The sequence below is a fragment of the Polypterus senegalus genome, chromosome 5 (assembly GCF_016835505.1).
Source record: "Polypterus senegalus isolate Bchr_013 chromosome 5, ASM1683550v1, whole genome shotgun sequence".
In the NCBI taxonomy this organism is placed as follows: Eukaryota; Metazoa; Chordata; class Cladistia; order Polypteriformes; family Polypteridae; genus Polypterus; species Polypterus senegalus.
In genome coordinates, this window is record NC_053158.1 from 23282326 (window position 1) to 23301859 (window position 19534).

The window sequence follows — 19534 nt, forward strand, 5'->3', positions numbered from 1 at the left end:
CAAGTTATAAACACACACACAAAAAAAAGCGCACATGCTCTAAGAGAGGGCAAGCTGCAGACATTTGGTTTGGAATGTCACAGAGGGGGCTACTTTTTGCTACATGTTCTACTCAGATGTGTTATAATGAACTGTACATTAACTATGGAATTTTACTCCCAGATGTTTTATATAGAGTAGCACCATGAGATCCTGTGAATGGCACAGTGAATTGCTGCATTATATTCTGATACTTACACATTCTTATTTTTGTTTTGTTTTGGCCTTTGGAACTGTGAACAGTTATTTATATTTGCATTCATTAACACAATTAAAAGTTAGAATGATTTTGTCAAATTAAGTACAAACTTTAAAAGAAACAGAATAAAAATTTTACATAACAATGTAGGTACACAATATTGCATTAAATCAATTTCACATAAAAAAAATTTAGTCAATCTAATATTTTTAAACATATGTAAAGAAAACAATACATACTCATTGACAAACACAATTTTTCTGGTTTTTGTCACTTCTTATTTTTTTTTTTTTGATCCAAAATTGTGGGGGATGGCCTGTCATTGGTATACTTTTTCTGATGCATTCCTATGAATCATCCTGCATTAGCCCGCCATAATACTGATGTCCTAACATCCCTGGTATGTTCTTTCCATATCCTTCATATCCACATGGAATCTTTCTTCCTGCTCTCCACTTAACAGATTTTTAGGAAAAAAAGTTCAAACACAAATCCCAAAAGTGTACTTTGAGACAAATATTGCAACCATTTCTTTAAACTTAACTAAAAAATATTGTTTCTTTATAATTTGGATCTTTGTTGCCTAAATGCTTAGAAATTAATACCCAAGCCTCATTTTAGGTTGTTCATTGCACGACTGAATACTGCATCATAAATTAGTTTTTTGTAAGTCCTATGACCTAGTAAGTCACACAAAACTTTCAGGTCCACACATATGAACCAACGGTGGTCAATGTTGTTTATTTTTGCTTTAAACATTTAAAATTTTAATTAGAAAGTATCAATTTCAAACAAATTACCATTAAAATAAAATACTGATATTTAACTAATTATAGTGCAAAACAATAACTACAATTAACAGCAAAAAAATGTGTTACATGATGGAGAAAATGTGTAATGTAGAAGATCATTTTCATCTCAAAACGTGTCCACAATTTTCCCCACACTACAGCACTAATGCATTTTGGTCCTGCTGAAAGTGTGTCAAATCATCACGTGTTATAACGCAAGCAGCAGTACAACAGTTTAACAGTATTTGCCACAGGCAAACAGTATTTACATTACAAAATGTATAAAACACAACATTTAAACTGCTTTTTTGGAAGACCATTATTAAAAGAGGTAATAAACACATGAATTAGAGAACTACATTAATCTTACTGGATTCTACCAATCTTAGCACTGCTGAGATGGAACAAATCACTCCTTTTTTTTTTTGAATAGGTCAATAACCGCACTGCACTACAGTATGTATACAAGACCACAACTACTACTAGTTCATGTATTGCTTCGGAGCAAAATTAAGTTAATGCATTAAGTACATTTTAATGTTTTTCATCTGGGATTGTACTGAATTTGTACTGTGCTCCTAAAAAAAACATTAATGAGAAGGGAATTTTAACACTGTGTTTTAAGAACTGTGCTAAATATCGCAAACTACAGCAGCACTGTTTGTTCTCTATTTCAAAAAAGCAACAGTTGACTATAAAGCAGGCATATTATTGTTCTCTTTCCTTAATCCATACTGTCATCCTGTCTCATAAATAAATCATCCGATTTACAAACATGGATAATTGTATTTAATTAGCTAATGTTTTGTTTATGTAAGAATGCTGGGCAAAATTAATTTGGTTAAATTAGAAATCCATGCTTTGTTCCATCCATAAAAAAATAGAAATAAAAATTAAAGGCATTAGGTTTAATCTATCTTTTTGTTTTCTTTTTATTTAATGAAACAATTGACAAACTACTGTCAATACAATGAAAAATATTACTTTTAAGATTAATCTGCATTATATCAATTTTTATTTAAAATGCATTTCACTCATTCTTCCATAATAATAAGATGCCATTCCATAATAAAAATGAGTCCTTTCAAGTACCTCAATATAGGATATCCAATATACGCTAAGGAGTGTCATTACATGGTAACTGGAACATAAAATCTTAAAAATTGAGATCACTAAATTAAGCAAGTCTGCTAGTCTTCAGGCACTGTACCCACTTTCAATTCAACAGAAGAAGTTTAACCAAAACAACCCCCTATATCTATTCTTTTCAGCATTTATAGTCACATCTCTACTACAGAATTTTTAACTCAATTCAGAAACAGAGCAAACCCCAGGCAATACACATTTTTTGCATTGCCTCTACAAATGAAGATACAACCACCAGGTTTAGGAGTTTCTCAAACGTTTTCTGCCAACTATTGCAGATATAACTTGACAGCTTTTAAAAGTTATCTGGATGAGAAATTGGGCCAACTCTGTAATTAACTAAAACAAGCTTATTGGACTGAATGGTTTCCTGTAATTTGTCAAGCTTGTGTTCTTATATTTCCCAGGATAATGTGAATGTTTCTCCTTTCCTGCTAAGAACAGCCTGAGCAGTATCTTGTTGATTCTTCCAAGTTTTCCAGTGAATTGCAAGAACTTTGTCAAGGCTGTTCAAACATAATTCCCATGGCCTCAGCACATAATCCACATGTGCAAATTTACTTCACTGCTACATCTACTACTGTTTGGGTCTTCATCAAACATAGAGATCATCCTGCTAACTGGGCAGTGTACCCAAACTTGGGAATTATCTGCTGGCCAAGAGGCTTTTTACTGCCAACTCACCACTTTCCAATAATAAGAGAAAAAAAATTACACTTATGATTGCATATACTCATTCACTTTAAGGAAGATACATCCTGCTTTCGCTGGACTGATAAAGTATACATGTGCATCAGTGAGAGAAAATAGTGAGCTTATGTAGCAGGCAATAAACTGACAAGAAATGAGAAGATATTATAGACATACAGCCAGTGCTAGAACAGAACAAAGCCAGTACAGAGTATTACTGCTGCTTAAAGCCTCACTACAAGCTCTTCACAAATTAATACATCCATTTATCTTTCCAACCTGCTTATACAGTGCAGGCTAGCAGTCCAGAAGGAAGCTATCCCTGCAAGAATCAGACGTAAATGAGGAACAATATCCAGAAAGGGCACCAGTCCATCACAGAGCAAACACACACATACATACTGCATGGTCAATTTAGTCACACTAATTTACTAATTCAAGTTTAAATCAGGCTAAAGTTTAGTAAGTTCAGTACAAATGTTTTCTGGCATCACAGCACCATGCTCCACATAGAGTCTACATGTTTCTCATAAAGATGGAAAACATCCATCCATCCATTTTCCAACCCGCTGAATCCGAACACAGGGTCAGGGGGGTCTGCTGGAGCCAATCCCAGCCAACACAAGGCACAAGGCAGGAACCAATCCCGGGAAGGGTGCCAACCCACCGCAGGACACAAACAAACACACCCACACATCAAGCACACACTAGGGCCAATTTAAAATCACCAATCCACCTAACCTGAATGTCTTTGGACTGTGGGAGGAAACCCGAGTGCCCAGAGGAAACCCACGCAGACACTGGGAGAACATGTAAACTCCACACAGGGAGGACCCGGGAAGTGAACCCAGGTCTCCTAACTGCGAGGCAGCAGTGCTACCACTGCGAGATGGAAAATATGATTTCTTAAATCAAAACCTTTGCCGCTTTATATTGGACATATTTGGTAAGTTGTAAGGGTTTTCCATCACTTATGGATGCAGGGTTCATTTGAGCTCCATTGTAATCTACAAGATCAAAGTATTTTTTAATCCTTCACTTTATAACATGGCTTTATGTGGCAAATTAATATAGGTCATGATTGTAAAGAAATTATTTTGACTTAAAAAATACCGAACTATTCCTTTAAGACAGGATTCAGAAATGGTGGCACATTTGGTTTCCTCAAAACTTTCTCAAACTGGCAATCTAAACAACTACCTAGTAAAGGAGAAAGAATTATGAAAAAATACTGTACATCTATGGTTATAAGCTTTATAAGCATTTCCATCAGTTCAATGTTCCAAAATTTAAAATGATTTTCTTATAATAATAAAAACTAGATCACTAAGACTGTTTTTGTCTTAAAAACAACATAATATAAATAGAAGATGTTGATAGGTGATTGCTGCAAATCCTTTATATACTGTACAGTAAAAGCCAACCAACCCAACAACAGCTGTAAATAACTTTCCACATGCAATTGTTCTTGCCACCAGCCTTTCAAATATAGTTCACAGCTCAACTGAGAACTAAAATATTATACACAGTAAAGATAACAGTGTGTCAGAATCTGAAATATGTACATATATTGATGTGCTGCTCTATTATTTAGGAACTGCCATCAGTTTGTGTTTAACTTCTATGAACACAAAGCATTTAAAAAAATCGACTTTAAATCTTTCTGTCGGTAAAAAGATTCCCAAGTATGATCTGTTTAAAGGCTTAAACTAAAAATGTTGACAGATTAAATTCTTAGAGCATGAACAGAACAGTAAGTTATGTAAACTTCAATGAGAAAGGTAGAGAAACATACCTGGCAGCAGAATATGACCTTGGTTGCAATTTAGGCAAATGTTCTGGAAAAAAGAATACAGATCATCACATGTTGTATTGCTTACAGTATAAACTAAATAAATGCACTGAATTATCATATCTAGGTAATCTTCACACATGTATTGCTGCAAATACAAATAAATGCTGTTTGATGTTAATATTAACACATTCAAAAGGCAAAGCAGAAATCCAAAAGTAAGTTCTGCAGCTGAGTACTGTCACCGAATATCAATTAACAGTCACATCATCATCCAACAATATGACAATCAGTCAAAGGTCATCTTCATACTGAATTGAGAGGGATATTTCATTCATGATAAAAAAATGGGAAACTGACATAAAATGTGAATTTAACTGAATGTTCTGTCAAAGCAGCTACCTTTGATTTTTTTTCTTCCACACAGCCATAGTAATCATGTGGTAGGAAATAAAGTAAATTAGAGCTACTGTATATTGTATTTATACTTTTGTTACTGTTACAAGCATATATTACATACATTGCTGCTATTTAATTAAATAAAAGGAAAAAGAAACTCAAAGATCCTCTCATATGCGTTATGCGAGTCATCATCAAAGAAACAAAATAATAGTTACTAGAAAACATCGAGGGAAGTCATGCCAAGAATTAGCTAATGAATGAACGGATAAGAACCACAGGCCTAAGTGAAAGAATAATCAAGAAAACAATTTTAAAAAGTATAAATGCATTCACTGAATCTTAGGATCATAACCTTGGCAAAAAAGATGATTTTGTGTAAAGACAGTTGGTGGGCCACACAAACCATTTGCTATCATGGGAGCCACACTTGGGATCCCTAAACAATGTCATACAGAAAATATCAGTAATGCTATGGTAATGATGTGAAGGGTGACAATAGCTCAGTTTTAAAGAAATTCTTACACAACACTCAGTGATTCAAAAACGTCTCAGGGAAGTAAGTAGGGTGGGGGGGAAAGATAAGGGATACTGGTGTGATGTGAAGGGAGTTCTGCAAGTAACCCCTGAATTGGGCAGACATGACTTTATTTAAAATATTGCCAGCTTAAATGCAGAAGATGACATAAGCAAAATTCTACTCTCAACTTCAAATTTCAGGGAAAACAGCTTATGGCTGGTGTGGAGCTGCAAACTGACAGGTAGACAAGTTATTGGTCCTTAGCCAACTAATCATCCAAGCTTAGGCAAGTGTTGTCTAAGGATTACTTTGCATGTTAGTAAAAACTAATTTATGGTCCACAGTTTTACCCAGCATCATAAGCTCATAAGCTCTGCATAGTTCCAGAAAGAATGAGATCTTGGGTAAAAACAACTAAACTTGGGTTCCTCTGCTGGGAACACTTTCTGTAACAGTATGAAGTCCTCCAAAAATGTAAAGTATTTTAAAAAGAACCACTGTCATTTTATATTAAAAGGAGACATAGTGGAAGGATTGGAATGTGAGCTCATGAACAGCAGAAGCCTACTGATGGTCTACTTTGCATCACTGTAACAGTGAACAAAGGTAGCAATGAAGCTAAGATAAAACCTAACTTGTTTATTTAATTTGTCTTCTTCAAAGAGGAAAATCAACTCCAAAATAATACAGATACACAAATAATACAGAACATAGTGCTTTCTATTATTAGCTTATTACAATTTTAAAAGAAAAGCCATTCTTTCATTATTACCCAGACAGGGTCAAATGAAACCAGAAAAAACAAAGCAATTTCTGATTTAAGGAAGGGACCAGCCAACACCAGTCCACTTCAGCATATACTTAAGATATTATCTGCACTTACTTGGATCAAATTCCATCTTTTAAAATACCATCCAATTTTTAACAAGCTTATTCAATTTTTGAAAATATTTGAACAATCAGCAATGGTATAATCAGCACACCTCAAGACTTGATTTTTAATAAAATAAATAAATAAAAAAGAAGCAGCAGAAAACTTCACCTTAAATTTACATTCCAAAAGCAATTTTCCTGTAATGATTTCTGAAGATGAATTGATGCTCTTTACCAGTCATCGGCAGAGTTAAGAAACCCTCAGTTTCTTACTCTGTCAACTTGCATGTTATAACTGCAAATGTTGAAATGTGTTCATTTATTCTAAGCATACAAAAATGCAACTTTATTAACGTGAAATTTCGAATACTTTAATCTTTTTATTATTATTATTATTATTATTAGCATTGTTACTTAACTGTTTAATATTAATTACACAATAAATGTAAAAAAAAAACATTCATACCTGTTGTTACAGACAAGCATTTCAAGCTAGCTTTCAAAGTGAAGTATGACTGTGCCCCCTGCTGGCACTGAAAAATGTCACAAGTAACTGGAGCACACCACTATGGTTGTGCTCATAAGGAAGCATCTAAAGCTGAACTTTATTAATAGTTTTGCCAGTTTTATTTTAAAACTTTTTCCAGCAAGAAAGAATAGCAAGAATAAGCTATAAAGAAGCTATAGAGAATGACTGACATTCCACTGCATATCAAAATCAAATGGCGAGAACAGTCTTAATGACAATGTAAAACAATATCACACCTTTGTGTTAACATATTTGAACTCGGACATATATCCAGTAACACAAAATAACTAGATGTGCATCAAACTATATCTTAAGGAAAACTAGTTTCTACAGCTCAGTGCTAAGGCACGGAGTTTCATTTAGATTCTACATTTTAACCTTGCATTGATCAATCACAGCCAGTCAAAAAGGAGACATTTAAAAATAAATAAATTAAATTAAAATCTAATTGAACTTGCTTATTGTATTTCAGGTAAAGTGGGCCAGGTCAAGTGCAAGGGAAAAAAATGGTGCAGGGCACAGTCAATTACACTGAGCCAATATATGGTCACCAACAATCCTAACACGTGTCTTTAAGGGAAAGAATACTACCAAACTGAGGAAAACGACAATGTCAAGAGGAAAACACACCAACTACAAGTCAATTTAGGATATCCTTTAAAAAGACACAAGATCTTAAAAGTGCCCAGAACACTATGCATCCCTTAGGACAATGGGCCTCAGTTAAAGTATCATCAGTTAACTGGATTTATCACAGGTACTATGTAACTAAGTGCTTTCCTGTATACAATATTTGTATGTTTTTTTTTTTTTACTAAAAGCTATTATTGACAGGCACTATGGGACCTAGGATATGAAATCCTGAAGCTGTAGGTTCAAATCCTGCTACTGACACTGTGTTATCATGACAAAACACTTCACCTGCTTGTACTCCAATTGGAAAAACAAAAGAAATCAATTCAATTATATCTCGATTATTGTAAGTCATTATGAATAAATGCATCAGTCAAGTAATAATTTGAGCTGCTTCTTGAACATTCTATATACAACTGCACAAGTAAAGCATTACTGAATTAGATCAATATCTCCTTTTCCTTGTGACTTGACTTTTGTAAATGGTCATTACAAAACACAATTTTACAAGAAAGTGTATTTGTTTGAAATGAAACATGCAATCAGTAGGAGTAATGTAAAATTTGACTATATATTACAATTATTAGATATTTACAATTTTCACTTGTTTATGTCGTTCACTCAAGTATTTGTTTATGTTTTTCATCAGTTGTTTGTTCAAGCTTGCATTTTTTTGCCATAGCCATAGGCAGACAATAAAGTGCTAACACATCGTATTGTACTTGAACTTATCACAAACATCAATCACGTTTACAGGCTGCCCAAATACTGAACTGAATGTTTTTACTTTTGGGGTTGTTTTCTCTTGTGCTTAAAGTGGAATAAAAGAACTGTAGGTTCTATGTTGTGGAGGTGGCTTAAACTATCAGGGCCCCCCTTTTAACACTAGAATCCTTGAAGCCGATCAAAACATTAGTAATGCTTGGTCATCGTAAATGTATACAAATGTATATGTAAAGTGAAGTAGTTTGTACTATTGTATTGTATTTCTGAGGTAGTAATGATAAACTGGCCATCTAGTTCTGCAAAGAGGATGACTTGTGTTCTGTTCTGTGTATTCTATTGGCCCCAATTTTGACACCCTTTTCTCTCCAACCTAACCTGAAAGGGGGGTTTTCTCTCTGATTTACCATCCTCTAGAATTCTTCCATTTTTTTTTTCTGTTATTTCCTATCTTTTTAAGAAGTCAAGGCCAGAGGGCTGTCAAAAAACAGGGCCCATTAAAGCATACTGAGGCATTGGTTATTTGATTTTGGGCTTTATAAGAAATAAATTGTTGTTGTTGTAAAGAATTTTGGAGAGCAATTTGTTCAAAGTAAGCAGACACAAATGTAAATGTCCTCTTTCAAAGTCTGTAGATGCAAACGTATATTATAATGGAGTAGTTTATGGGAGAACCATTAAGTTTAAGCTTATGCCGTCTGTCCTGGTCTTGGATCTAAGGACGCGTCTGTTTTTTCCTATTCAGGACACCACCTTATCTTCATTCATCTGTCCATACTATTGGCTAGTGCTGATGTCAATTGGTAAGCGCCATGCAGAGCATGTAAGTTAACATAATATTAATAAATATAGTCAAATTAAAAAACATGTGTTGGGCAGTAATTTAAATTTCAAGTTTATGATTAATAGGAAATATAGTAGTACATATATATGTGTGGGCAGCACGGTGGTGCAGTGGTAGCGCTGCTGCTTCGCAGTTAGGAGACCCGGGTTCACTTCCTGGGTTTTCCCTGCGTGGAGTTTGCATGTTCTCCCCGTGTCTACATGGGTTTCCTCCGGGCACTCGGGTTTCCTCACACAGTCCAAAGACATGCAGGTTAAGTGGATTGGCAATTCTAAATTGGCCCTAGTGTGTGTTTGTGTGTGTCCTGCGGTGGGTTGGCACCCTGCCTGGGATTGGTTCCTGCCTTGTGCCCTGTGTTGGCTGGGATTGGTTCCAGCAGACCCCCGTGACCCTGTGTTCAGATTCAGCAGGTTGGAAAATGGATGGATGGATGGATATATATATGTGTGTGTATATATGTGTAAAGATATACATAAATACAAACTGCACATATGTTATGTATACATGAAATTAAAGTCTCAAAACAGCTAACTGTAAACGAATGCCACTGACAGTAAATGCTTTCAGATATGACCTGCACACGAGACAATGAGGTGTCATTATTTACATGTGCTCCTGCATCCAAAAAAAAAAAACTACTGGTACATTAAATCTCTCTAACGTGTTTTATTTACAATATGTATACACACACTCCAAAACCCTTTCGCTAAACGGGTTTAGAATGAATATCATAGTCATTAAACAGTCTCCACCAAGGAAGGCTCAGAGCCTACCCAAACTCTGGACTGGTTTAAGTGAGTTTATGATGGATGAATAGTTTAATACGTTTCCATAAACATTACATTTGATGCAGAAAGCATGGTTGCTAAAAGAATTATGACAGTAATTGTCTGTTCATTTTCCATTATATTTAATAAACACATTATCAATTACCCTATTATATGCATATTTTAAAATGGTCATTATTTTAATGCTAACCGACACTGATGTGTTGCTAGAGAATGAAAGTCTCAGTGTGGGCCAATTATAGCAGCTGACACATACATCGTCTAGAAAGCCCCCTTAGACATCTTCCATATTAACAAAGGAAAATATTTACTGGCAGAAGTCAAGAAGACTGACTCATGACCTTGACAAAGTAATGGCAGTAAATTGGGAATATGACAGAAAAGTACAAACCAATTATTTATTTACTTTGATTAAATGCAAAAGTCATCTTCACCTCTGTAAACAAACTTATGCACTGCCAAACTTTCAGGCAGCCATGAGCTAGTGGGATTTTATGCTAGCAAATTTGTATTACTTGGTGCAAGTCTGTAGTTACAATGACTCATTATTAAGACAGCTCAAAAACATAAAGCTACATGAAATGCTTTTTTGTTGAGTCATAAAGGTACAGCATGAGGTAAGACTGACTACTGTATTCTACCAACATTGTCAGTACAACCAGAGATATGCCAGTTAGAGTAGCTTAATGAAAAATGTAATGAAGAAAACAAATACATATAAGATGGTTTTATTTACTTCATATAATCTAAAAGTTGCAATCCCATGATGCAAATACAAGAGCTTCAAACCCTTTCTTTATTGTGTTCCAAAGAATGAACTGGAATGAAGATTGAGCATTTGTGCATACTTTTTCTGGTATATAATTAAGTGTGAAATAATGAATATTGATAACTTACTAAGAAAATTTTTAAACTTTAATAACTGTTAAATTTCAATAACAGTACTGTAAAGTTTTCAGTTTATGTTATGCAACTTTGATAAATATTGATGGTCTTAAAATAGACATTTTAGAATAGACAAAGCTCAAAATGTTAGCATAATTTGCTTTTCAGAAAATATCATTTAAAAGTCTAGTCTACTGCCTTAAAGGTTGAAGATTAATTGGCATAATCTTTAAGGAGGTTATATAATCTACAAAGTCTGCAGTGAACTTTCTAGATATGTCAGTCTCCTCAGAAATCTATATACAATTCTTAACTGTTACATTACAATTATATAGTAAAACTTGCCTAAGTAATGTTTGCTCCATTTAAACAAAGTTTAGAATATGAAATAGAGGTCAGGCAAAGACTTGTGCTTAACTTCAATAGCTTCATCAGTGTCAAACACAGTACACAACTGTAAAACTGTATTGTCAGGAAAATCTGAAATGTACAGAACCAAGAGCACTATTCCATTCATACAATAACTATTAAAGGATAAGTTCAGTATTTTAAGTTGAAGTTATTTCTTCACAATCATGATATACATTAGTTAGCCACATGAAACTGTGTCCTAACGTAAGGCAAAATATTTCATAATCTTTATATAAAAAAAAAAAAAAAACTATCCCATTCTTCCAATTTATAATATAGCTAATGGGTACTGGAGTTCTCATGTTGTAAGAAGATTTAAAACTTACAAATACATCAATTTTCAAGCCAAAAATGTTATTGATTATTGAGATTACACATAATGCAAAATAGAAAGGAAATAAGGAAAAAAACAAAAAGCAAACCATTGCTGTAAGTTTCAGCCATTTAAAAATGAGACCGGATATGCACTTCACTTCACTTCACTTCACCAATTAGCCCATTTGTCTTGCTCTGTGGCACCATTTCAGCCCCACTGGCATGGATTTACTTTAAAACGCCATCATCAAGTGTTCTTATTAACTCTGAATGTTGATGCCTATATCAATAATAATAATCTAAAGATTCAGCTATCCATCATCATAATCTGTTTATCCAGGGCAGAGTCATGCTGCAGCCAATCCCAGCTATCATAGTGAGTAAGGCTAAAACAACACCTTGATAATATTAATATTCAAATATTATAATAATAATAATACCATAACTGTTGTCCCCAATACCTTCCATCCATTAATCTACTCATATATTTTTCCCACTATAGGCACAAAAATATTAGTAATGATAATCCATCCATGTTTTTAACCTTCTTATTCAAGGCAGGGTCATAGGGCATCTGGAGCATATCCCAGGAAGAAAGCAAGGCAAGAACAATACCTAGACAGGGCACTTATCCGTCACAGGATGAACACACACACACCACAAGCCAATTTAGTAATGGTAATCCATCTAAGTTTACTCAGGCTGAAATTTAATAAGTATAGTACAGATGTTTTAGTATATGTAGTGTGGTAGCGCCAAACTGTTATTCTCGTCTCATAGCACCAGGTTCAACAAAGAATACTGTACTCCCCGTGTATTTATTGATTGACTGGTATCAATGAGTCAGTGAGATTTCACTCAAAAATGATATCCTCGGTTCTTTTATTATCATATACGGCATATCCTCAGCAAGAGTAGCTCATCATGTATTAAAAAATTTGACTTCATGCTTTAGTGTTTGTTCTATTGCTACTGCATTTAGAGAAGTCAGCAAGAAACATATCCTTCTTACCTTTAGAAACTGGGACACTGGTGCCCATTAACTCCATGACAAAACATAAGAGCAGGCTAATTATTTTCTATTTTTAAATAGGCTTCACTTTTGAAAATAATTTCATGTGGCAAACTAACCTACAATGACTGTGAAGAAAAATCTTCAACTTGAAAAATACCAAATATCTCCTTTAATAATTTCATCATTTTTTTTTATAAAGTAAAAAGCAATAATAGAAAAAAACACCATTTTAGATTATAGTCACTATGGACAATTTATGACTGTGGATTATCTGACAAATTATTTACAACCTTACTTTAATGCATGTACCACACTACTACTATGAGATTCTTTTGCAGTAATTTCTCACTTGTACCAGACATTTTAGGTTCCTCATGATCTGTTACTGTGATTTTTACAGAATTTGAGCTATACAGGCCCTCTATCTATCCACTTTCTTGACCCACATAAACAACTGCAAGTTTGCATGGCATTAGAGTGCCTCTGAGCACCAGTCATATCAGGCTTGGGAGCATACACTGGAACGGTGCATTGCAGCACCCACCACGTGACGAAACAGCTTCATATCCTGGTTGGCAATCCCCCAGGCAGACATGCAGTCCAGTCCCACCTTCCAGAAATGACAACCTATCTGCTGCAGCCAGGTTATGTGGGCATCCCCTTGGCCTGGTCCAGCCACTCAGGTCCTCAACAATGAGGATCCTGTGAGCTATATCACCTTCGGGAAAATCATGCCACATTCTGTAGTGCTGTGTGACACCCCGTGCAAAGGCACTGTTGCACAGTTCTAGACTCTGGATGCCAGTAGACATAACCAAAAGATGAGTGAATGGGATTAGTGAGGCACAGACAGAAAAATTATTCAAAAACAAGGTTCTGTTTTATTCAGACACACCAATCCTATTTACAAAACAAATGTCTTGCAAAAAAATACGTAAAAAGTTCAATGCAAAGACATTAACAAACAAAGAAAGAAAAAAAATAAGAGTTGTGGTTATACACAGTATTTACAGTGGCTCCAATTCAAAAGTGATAGAAATCAATAAAATGACTATTCTTCCTACTTCAAGCAAAAAGACAGTGCTGAAGCATTGGTTTAAACCACTGAATGAAGCATCTCTGCAAGTTTCACTGAGATCCTAATTACAGGTGTACCTTATGTACCTTTGCTCTCACAAAACATTTTTATTTTAGCTAGCATCTTTGATAGACCATATCATCATAATGTACAGGATAAAACAGAAACCAATATAAAATACCAAGATCAAATAAATATAGAATCAATAAATCAAAAAAGTGCAAGGGAAGAGAATGACCACTTTTAATAACTAAATGTAATCAGTTATTATTCTTAAATAAAGTGCAAAGATAAATCTTACAAAATGAGCTGTTCATGAGCTTGATTCGAAAACTCTTCTTAGGAATGCAACTTTAAAGAGTCAACATAAATTAAAGTCTTCTGAATGATCTAATTGCTTGTGTCAGTGGTATGATGATGTCTGGATTCTGATTGACAGCATTGACTGCAAATTATTTCATTTTTCAAATATTGAAAAGAAAATGTCAAAGAATAAATATAGTATGTCAGTTTTTCAAAGATAAATTCCAGAGTATATGATTGCTGTTAATCATTCGTTTTCAAAGCCATTTTAAACTCCCCCCACTTATTAAAACACCCCCTTTCATTTGTACATAGGGGATTCCCTCCATTAAAAACAAGATTGAAGCACCTATTTAAATGTAGCACTATTAACAATAATAAATGTGAAAATGCTAACAAATGGTAATTGTTCAGTAATTAAGAAAAACATGTTTTATACATGATGTCTTAATTAGTAGGAATTTATTACATACTTTTAAATCTCGGTTGTGAAATCAAGCAAAATTATTTATTTTTATGGCACTCATATTAGTCATCGGCATCAGCATATAATGTTGAAAAGCACTTTTTATTATTATCAGCTGTGAACCTATAATTTTATCTTAAAAAAAAAAAAAAACATTTCTCCTGCTTGTAACCCATTCCACATTTATTTTTCTAAAAATAAATCCCAACTAACCTGATGTACAGTGGTGTGAAAAACTATTTGCCCCCTTCCTGATTTCTTATTCTTTTGCATGTTTGTCACACAAAATGTTTCTGATCATCAAACACATTTAACCATTAGTCAAATATAACACAAGTAAACACAAAATGCAGTTTTTAAATGATGGTTTTATTATTTAGGGAAAAAAAATCCAAACCTACATGGCCCTGTGTGAAAAAGTAATTGCCCCCTTGTTAAAAAAATAACCTAACTGTGGTATATCACACCTGAGTTTAATTTCCGTAGCCACCCCCAGGCCTGATTACTGCCACACCTGTTTCAATCAAGACATCACTTAAATAGGAGCTGCCTGACCCAGAGAAGTAGACCAAAAGCACCTCAAAAGCTAGACATCATGTCAAGATCCAAAGAAATTCAGGAACAAATGAGAACAGAAGTAATTGAGATCTATCAGTCTGGTAAAGGTTATAAAGCCATTTCTAAAGCTTTAGGACTCCAGCGAACCACAGTGGCACACAAATGGCAAAAACATGGAACAGTGGTGAACCTTCCCAGGAGTGGCCGGCCGACCAAAATTACCCCATGAGCGCAGAGACGACTCATCCGAGAGGTCACAAAAGGCCCCAGGACAACGTCTAAAGAACTGCAGGCTTCACTTGCCTCAATTAAGGTCAGTGTTCACGACTCAACCATAAGAAAGAGACTGGGCAAAAATGGCCTGCATGGCAGATTTCCAAGACGCAAACCACTGTTAAGCAAAAAGAACTAGGCTCGTCTCAATTTTGCTAAGAAACATCTCAATGATTGCCAAGACTTTTGGGAAAATACCTTGTGGACTGATGAGACAAAAGTTGAACTTTTTGGAAGGCAAATGTCCCGTTACATCTGGCGTAAAAGGAACACAGCATTTCAGAAAAAGAACATCATACCAACAGTAAAATATGGTGGTGGTAGTGTGATGGTCTGGGGTTGTTTTGCTGCTTTAGGACCTGGAAGACTTGCTGTGATAGATGGAACCATGAATTCTACTGTCTACCAAAAAATCCTGAAGGAGAATGTCCGGCCATCTGTTCGTCAACTCAAGCTGAAACGATCTTGGTTGCTGCAACAGGACAATGACCCAAAACACACCAGCAAATCCTCCTCTGAATGGCTGAAGAAAAACAAAATGAAGACTTTGGAGTGGCCTAGTCAAAGTCCTGACCTGAATCCAATTGAGATGCTATGGCATGACCTTAAAAAGGCAGTTCATGCTAGAAAATCCTCAAATAAACCTGAATTACAACAATTCTGCAAAGATGAGTGGGCCAAAATTCCTCCAGAGCGCTATAAAAGACTCATTGCAAGTTATCGCAAACGCTTGATTGCAGTTATTGCTGCTTAGGGTGGCCCAACCAGTTATTAGGTTCAGGGGGCAATTACTTTTTCACACAGGACTATGTAGGTTTGAATTTTTTTTTTCTCCCTTAATAATAAAAAAAATCATTTAAAAACTGCATTTTGTGTTTACTTGTGTTATATTTGACTAATGGATAAATGTGTTTGATGATCAGAAACATATTGTATGACAAACATGCAAAAGAATAAGAAATCAGGAAGGGGGCAAATAGTTTTTCACACCACTGTATTTCTTTTTTGCTTATTCTTCTCACCTTTAAACAGGATGAGCAGAATGGACCGCTATCCCTCCACCAAAACACTAAAAGAGCAACAGCATAACCCAGGTTTGTTGATATTCACATCATCTGTGACCATAGTATAACGACAGATAAAAGAAATGGAAGCAAAACCATTCACTCCTACACTGAATACACATATTCCATTACATATTTGATTAGGCCTCTAATGTTTAATTAACACAGCCCTTAGTACTGTTAATTTACTCCTACTCGCCTGTTAAATAATCAGTTTTACAAACTGGTCCACAGACACTTACCAAAGTTCTACTACACTCAAAGAGTGAAACCAGCTTCTGATATCAAAATGAATTTGCCTTAAGTAAAATTAACACATTTATCACAACTCCCTTCCTTTTATATTAATAAAAAAATGAAGGAAAAAAATTGGTAGCCTTTTTTAGTACTCAAGAGATGTGGATGAAACAAAATGATAATGAATAGGATAATGTACAGAACATTCTGAACAGTGACTAACATATCTGGTAATTGAGGTGGCTTTGTGACTAAGCCTATAAAAATGCTAAAGGGCCATTAGTGCATATTCAGCAAGTTCCAGGGGAAAGATTATCATTATTTCATACTGCAATAGCGGAAGCATATTTTGCATGGGTTTCAGAATCTGTTCACAACAGAGGTTCACCTCTGCCATCAATTCAGGAACAAATGAGAACAGAAGTAATTGAGATCTATCAGTCTGGTAAAGGTTATAAAGCCATTTCTAAAGCTTTGGGACTCCAGCGAACCACAGTGGCACACAAATGGCAAAAACATGGAACAGTGGTGAACCTTCCCAGGAGTGGCCGGCCGACCAAAATTACCCCATGAGCGCAGAGACGACTCATCCGAGAGGTCACAAAAGGCCCCAGGACAACGTCTAAAGAACTGCAGGCTTCACTTGCCTCAATTAAGGTCAGTGTTCACGACTCAACCATAAGAAAGAGACTGGGCAAAAATGGCCTGCATGGCAGATTTCCAAGACGCAAACCACTGTTAAGCAAAAGAACTAGGCTCGTCTCAATTTTGCTAAGAAACATCTCAATGATTGCCAAGACTTTTGGGAAAATACCTTGTGGACTGATGAGACAAAAGTTGAACTTTTTGGAAGGCAAATGTCCCGTTACATCTGGCGTAAAAGGAACACAGCGTTTCAGAAAAAGAACATCATACCAACAGTAAAATATGGTGGTGGTAGTGTGATGGTCTGGGGTTGTTTTGCTGCTTTAGGACCTGGAAGACTTGCTGTGATAGATGGAACCATGAATTCTACTGTCTACCAAAAAATCCTGAAGGAGAATGTCCGGCCATCTGTTCGTCAACTCAAGCTGAAACGATCTTGGTTGCTGCAACAGGACAATGACCCAAAACACACCAGCAAATCCTCCTCTGAATGGCTGAAGAAAAACAAAATGAAGACTTTGGAGTGGCCTAGTCAAAGTCCTGACCTGAATCCAATTGAGATGCTATGGCATGACCTTAAAAAGGCAGTTCATGCTAGAATTCCTACACTGAATACACATATTCCATTACATATTTGATTAGGCCTCTAATGTTTAATTAACACAGCCCTTAGTACTGTTAATTTACTCCTACTCGCCTGTTAAATAATCAGTTTTACAAACTGGTCCACAGACACTTACCAAAGTTCTACTACACTCAAAGAGTGAAACCAGCTTCTGATATCAAAATGATATCCCACTTCACAAATGTATCTGATGCATCTGGCATGGAGACACAATGGGTAGCACTGCAGACTCACAACCCCAGCCTCCTGGTTTTGAATCCCATACTAAGTCATTGCCTGTGTATGTGGAATGCATGCTCTCTTAGTGCCTGCATAGGTTTTCCCCCGGGTACTCCGACATTTCCTCTCATACCCCTAAAGATTAAACTGAAATTTCAGGTTGGCCCTGTGTTAGTGTCAGTGTGCAAGATTTGCCCCTGTGGACTGATACCTTGTACTAGAATGGTTTCTGACTTGTGCTCAATGCTGCCAGCATAATCTTGGACCATCCATGACCCTGAATTAAAATAAGTGGGTTTAGGAATTTTATATAAACCAAGAGCATATTTCCATTCAAAGGTTACATTTATCTACAAAATACATATATGCACTAATAACTTTCAGACATTAATACAAGTACTGTTTTTTTTAATTACACTAAGCTATAGGCCAGTAAAAATGAATATCACAACAGATCTAATTTTGGATTGGTAGGCAGTCTAATCCATATTTACTTTGCTGCATTTACCGATCATTTACATTTGATGGTGGAGAACAAAAGAAAGAGAATTTGTTTTTTGCTTACAGGAAGACAATGTACAAAAAGTTCTTTATCTTAGAAAGTTAGGAGAAAAGCATTCCTTAATATACTTTTAAAGAAGTCAACCCCTGCAATCATTCCCATATTCCTTTGCCCAGTTTTTAGTTTGCTTTGTCCAGATTTCCCCTTAACAACATTATTTACTGATTCTAAATTATCAATCAGCCAAAAATTAAAACAGGAGCAGCTTGATATACTTTAGTGATGACACCTGTCAATATGTGAACAGAGATAGAGCCCAAGAACATGGAAACAAACCTTGCCTGAGCCACACACTACAGTATGTAGGACAGGGTTGAGCAACAAGTGCTATACCTAGACACACGTGAGCTCCCGTTCTGGTAGATCAACAGGTCTCATTACTAAAGTATATATAGTACATTATGTTACACTATCAATTTAGTGTTTTTCATACTGTTAACACTCTGAGAAATATAGCATTTTACACAAAAGAATGAACAATTTAAAATTACATAATTTGCCACTCCTGGAATAAAGAGTGATTACAAAATAGTCGACACAAAAAAAAAAGAAAAGAAAGGTCATCTCTGGGATTCATCCACATTTACCTTTGTCATGGTTCTCGCCTGTTTGTAACACCCCTTTTAGCCAATAATTTTGCTTTTCTTTGAAAAGATTTTCCACTAAGTACTGACCTAGTGCTTGTTTGCTGCAGAAAGGACCCTATACAAAGCGAGTCTTAACCACTATGTTATGTATGTACTTAAGAGTTTTCTTTTACCGTGTATTTCCATTGATCTCTTTCTTGTGGTCTCAATACCACAATGTTTTGTCAACACCATTTTGTCTTGCCCTTAGAACGTTATTGATCTCCCTTGTATTATGACTCCTTGTCTGCTTTTCAACATGGATTATCTAAATCCCTGTGGCTCC

At 35.4% G+C, this 19534-nt stretch overlaps 1 protein-coding gene across 3 annotated transcripts in view; it reads right to left on the minus strand.

Moving 5' to 3' along the window:
* Positions 1–19534, minus strand: part of mtrr (5-methyltetrahydrofolate-homocysteine methyltransferase reductase) — a 142980-nt gene that overhangs the window by 61629 nt on the left and 61817 nt on the right. For all 3 annotated transcript variants that reach the window (XM_039754372.1, XM_039754374.1, XM_039754373.1), the window contains exon 10: positions 4661–4703. In XM_039754372.1, the coding sequence (XP_039610306.1) occupies positions 4661–4703 (43 nt within the window). The remainder of the gene's footprint in view (positions 1–4660; positions 4704–19534) is intronic.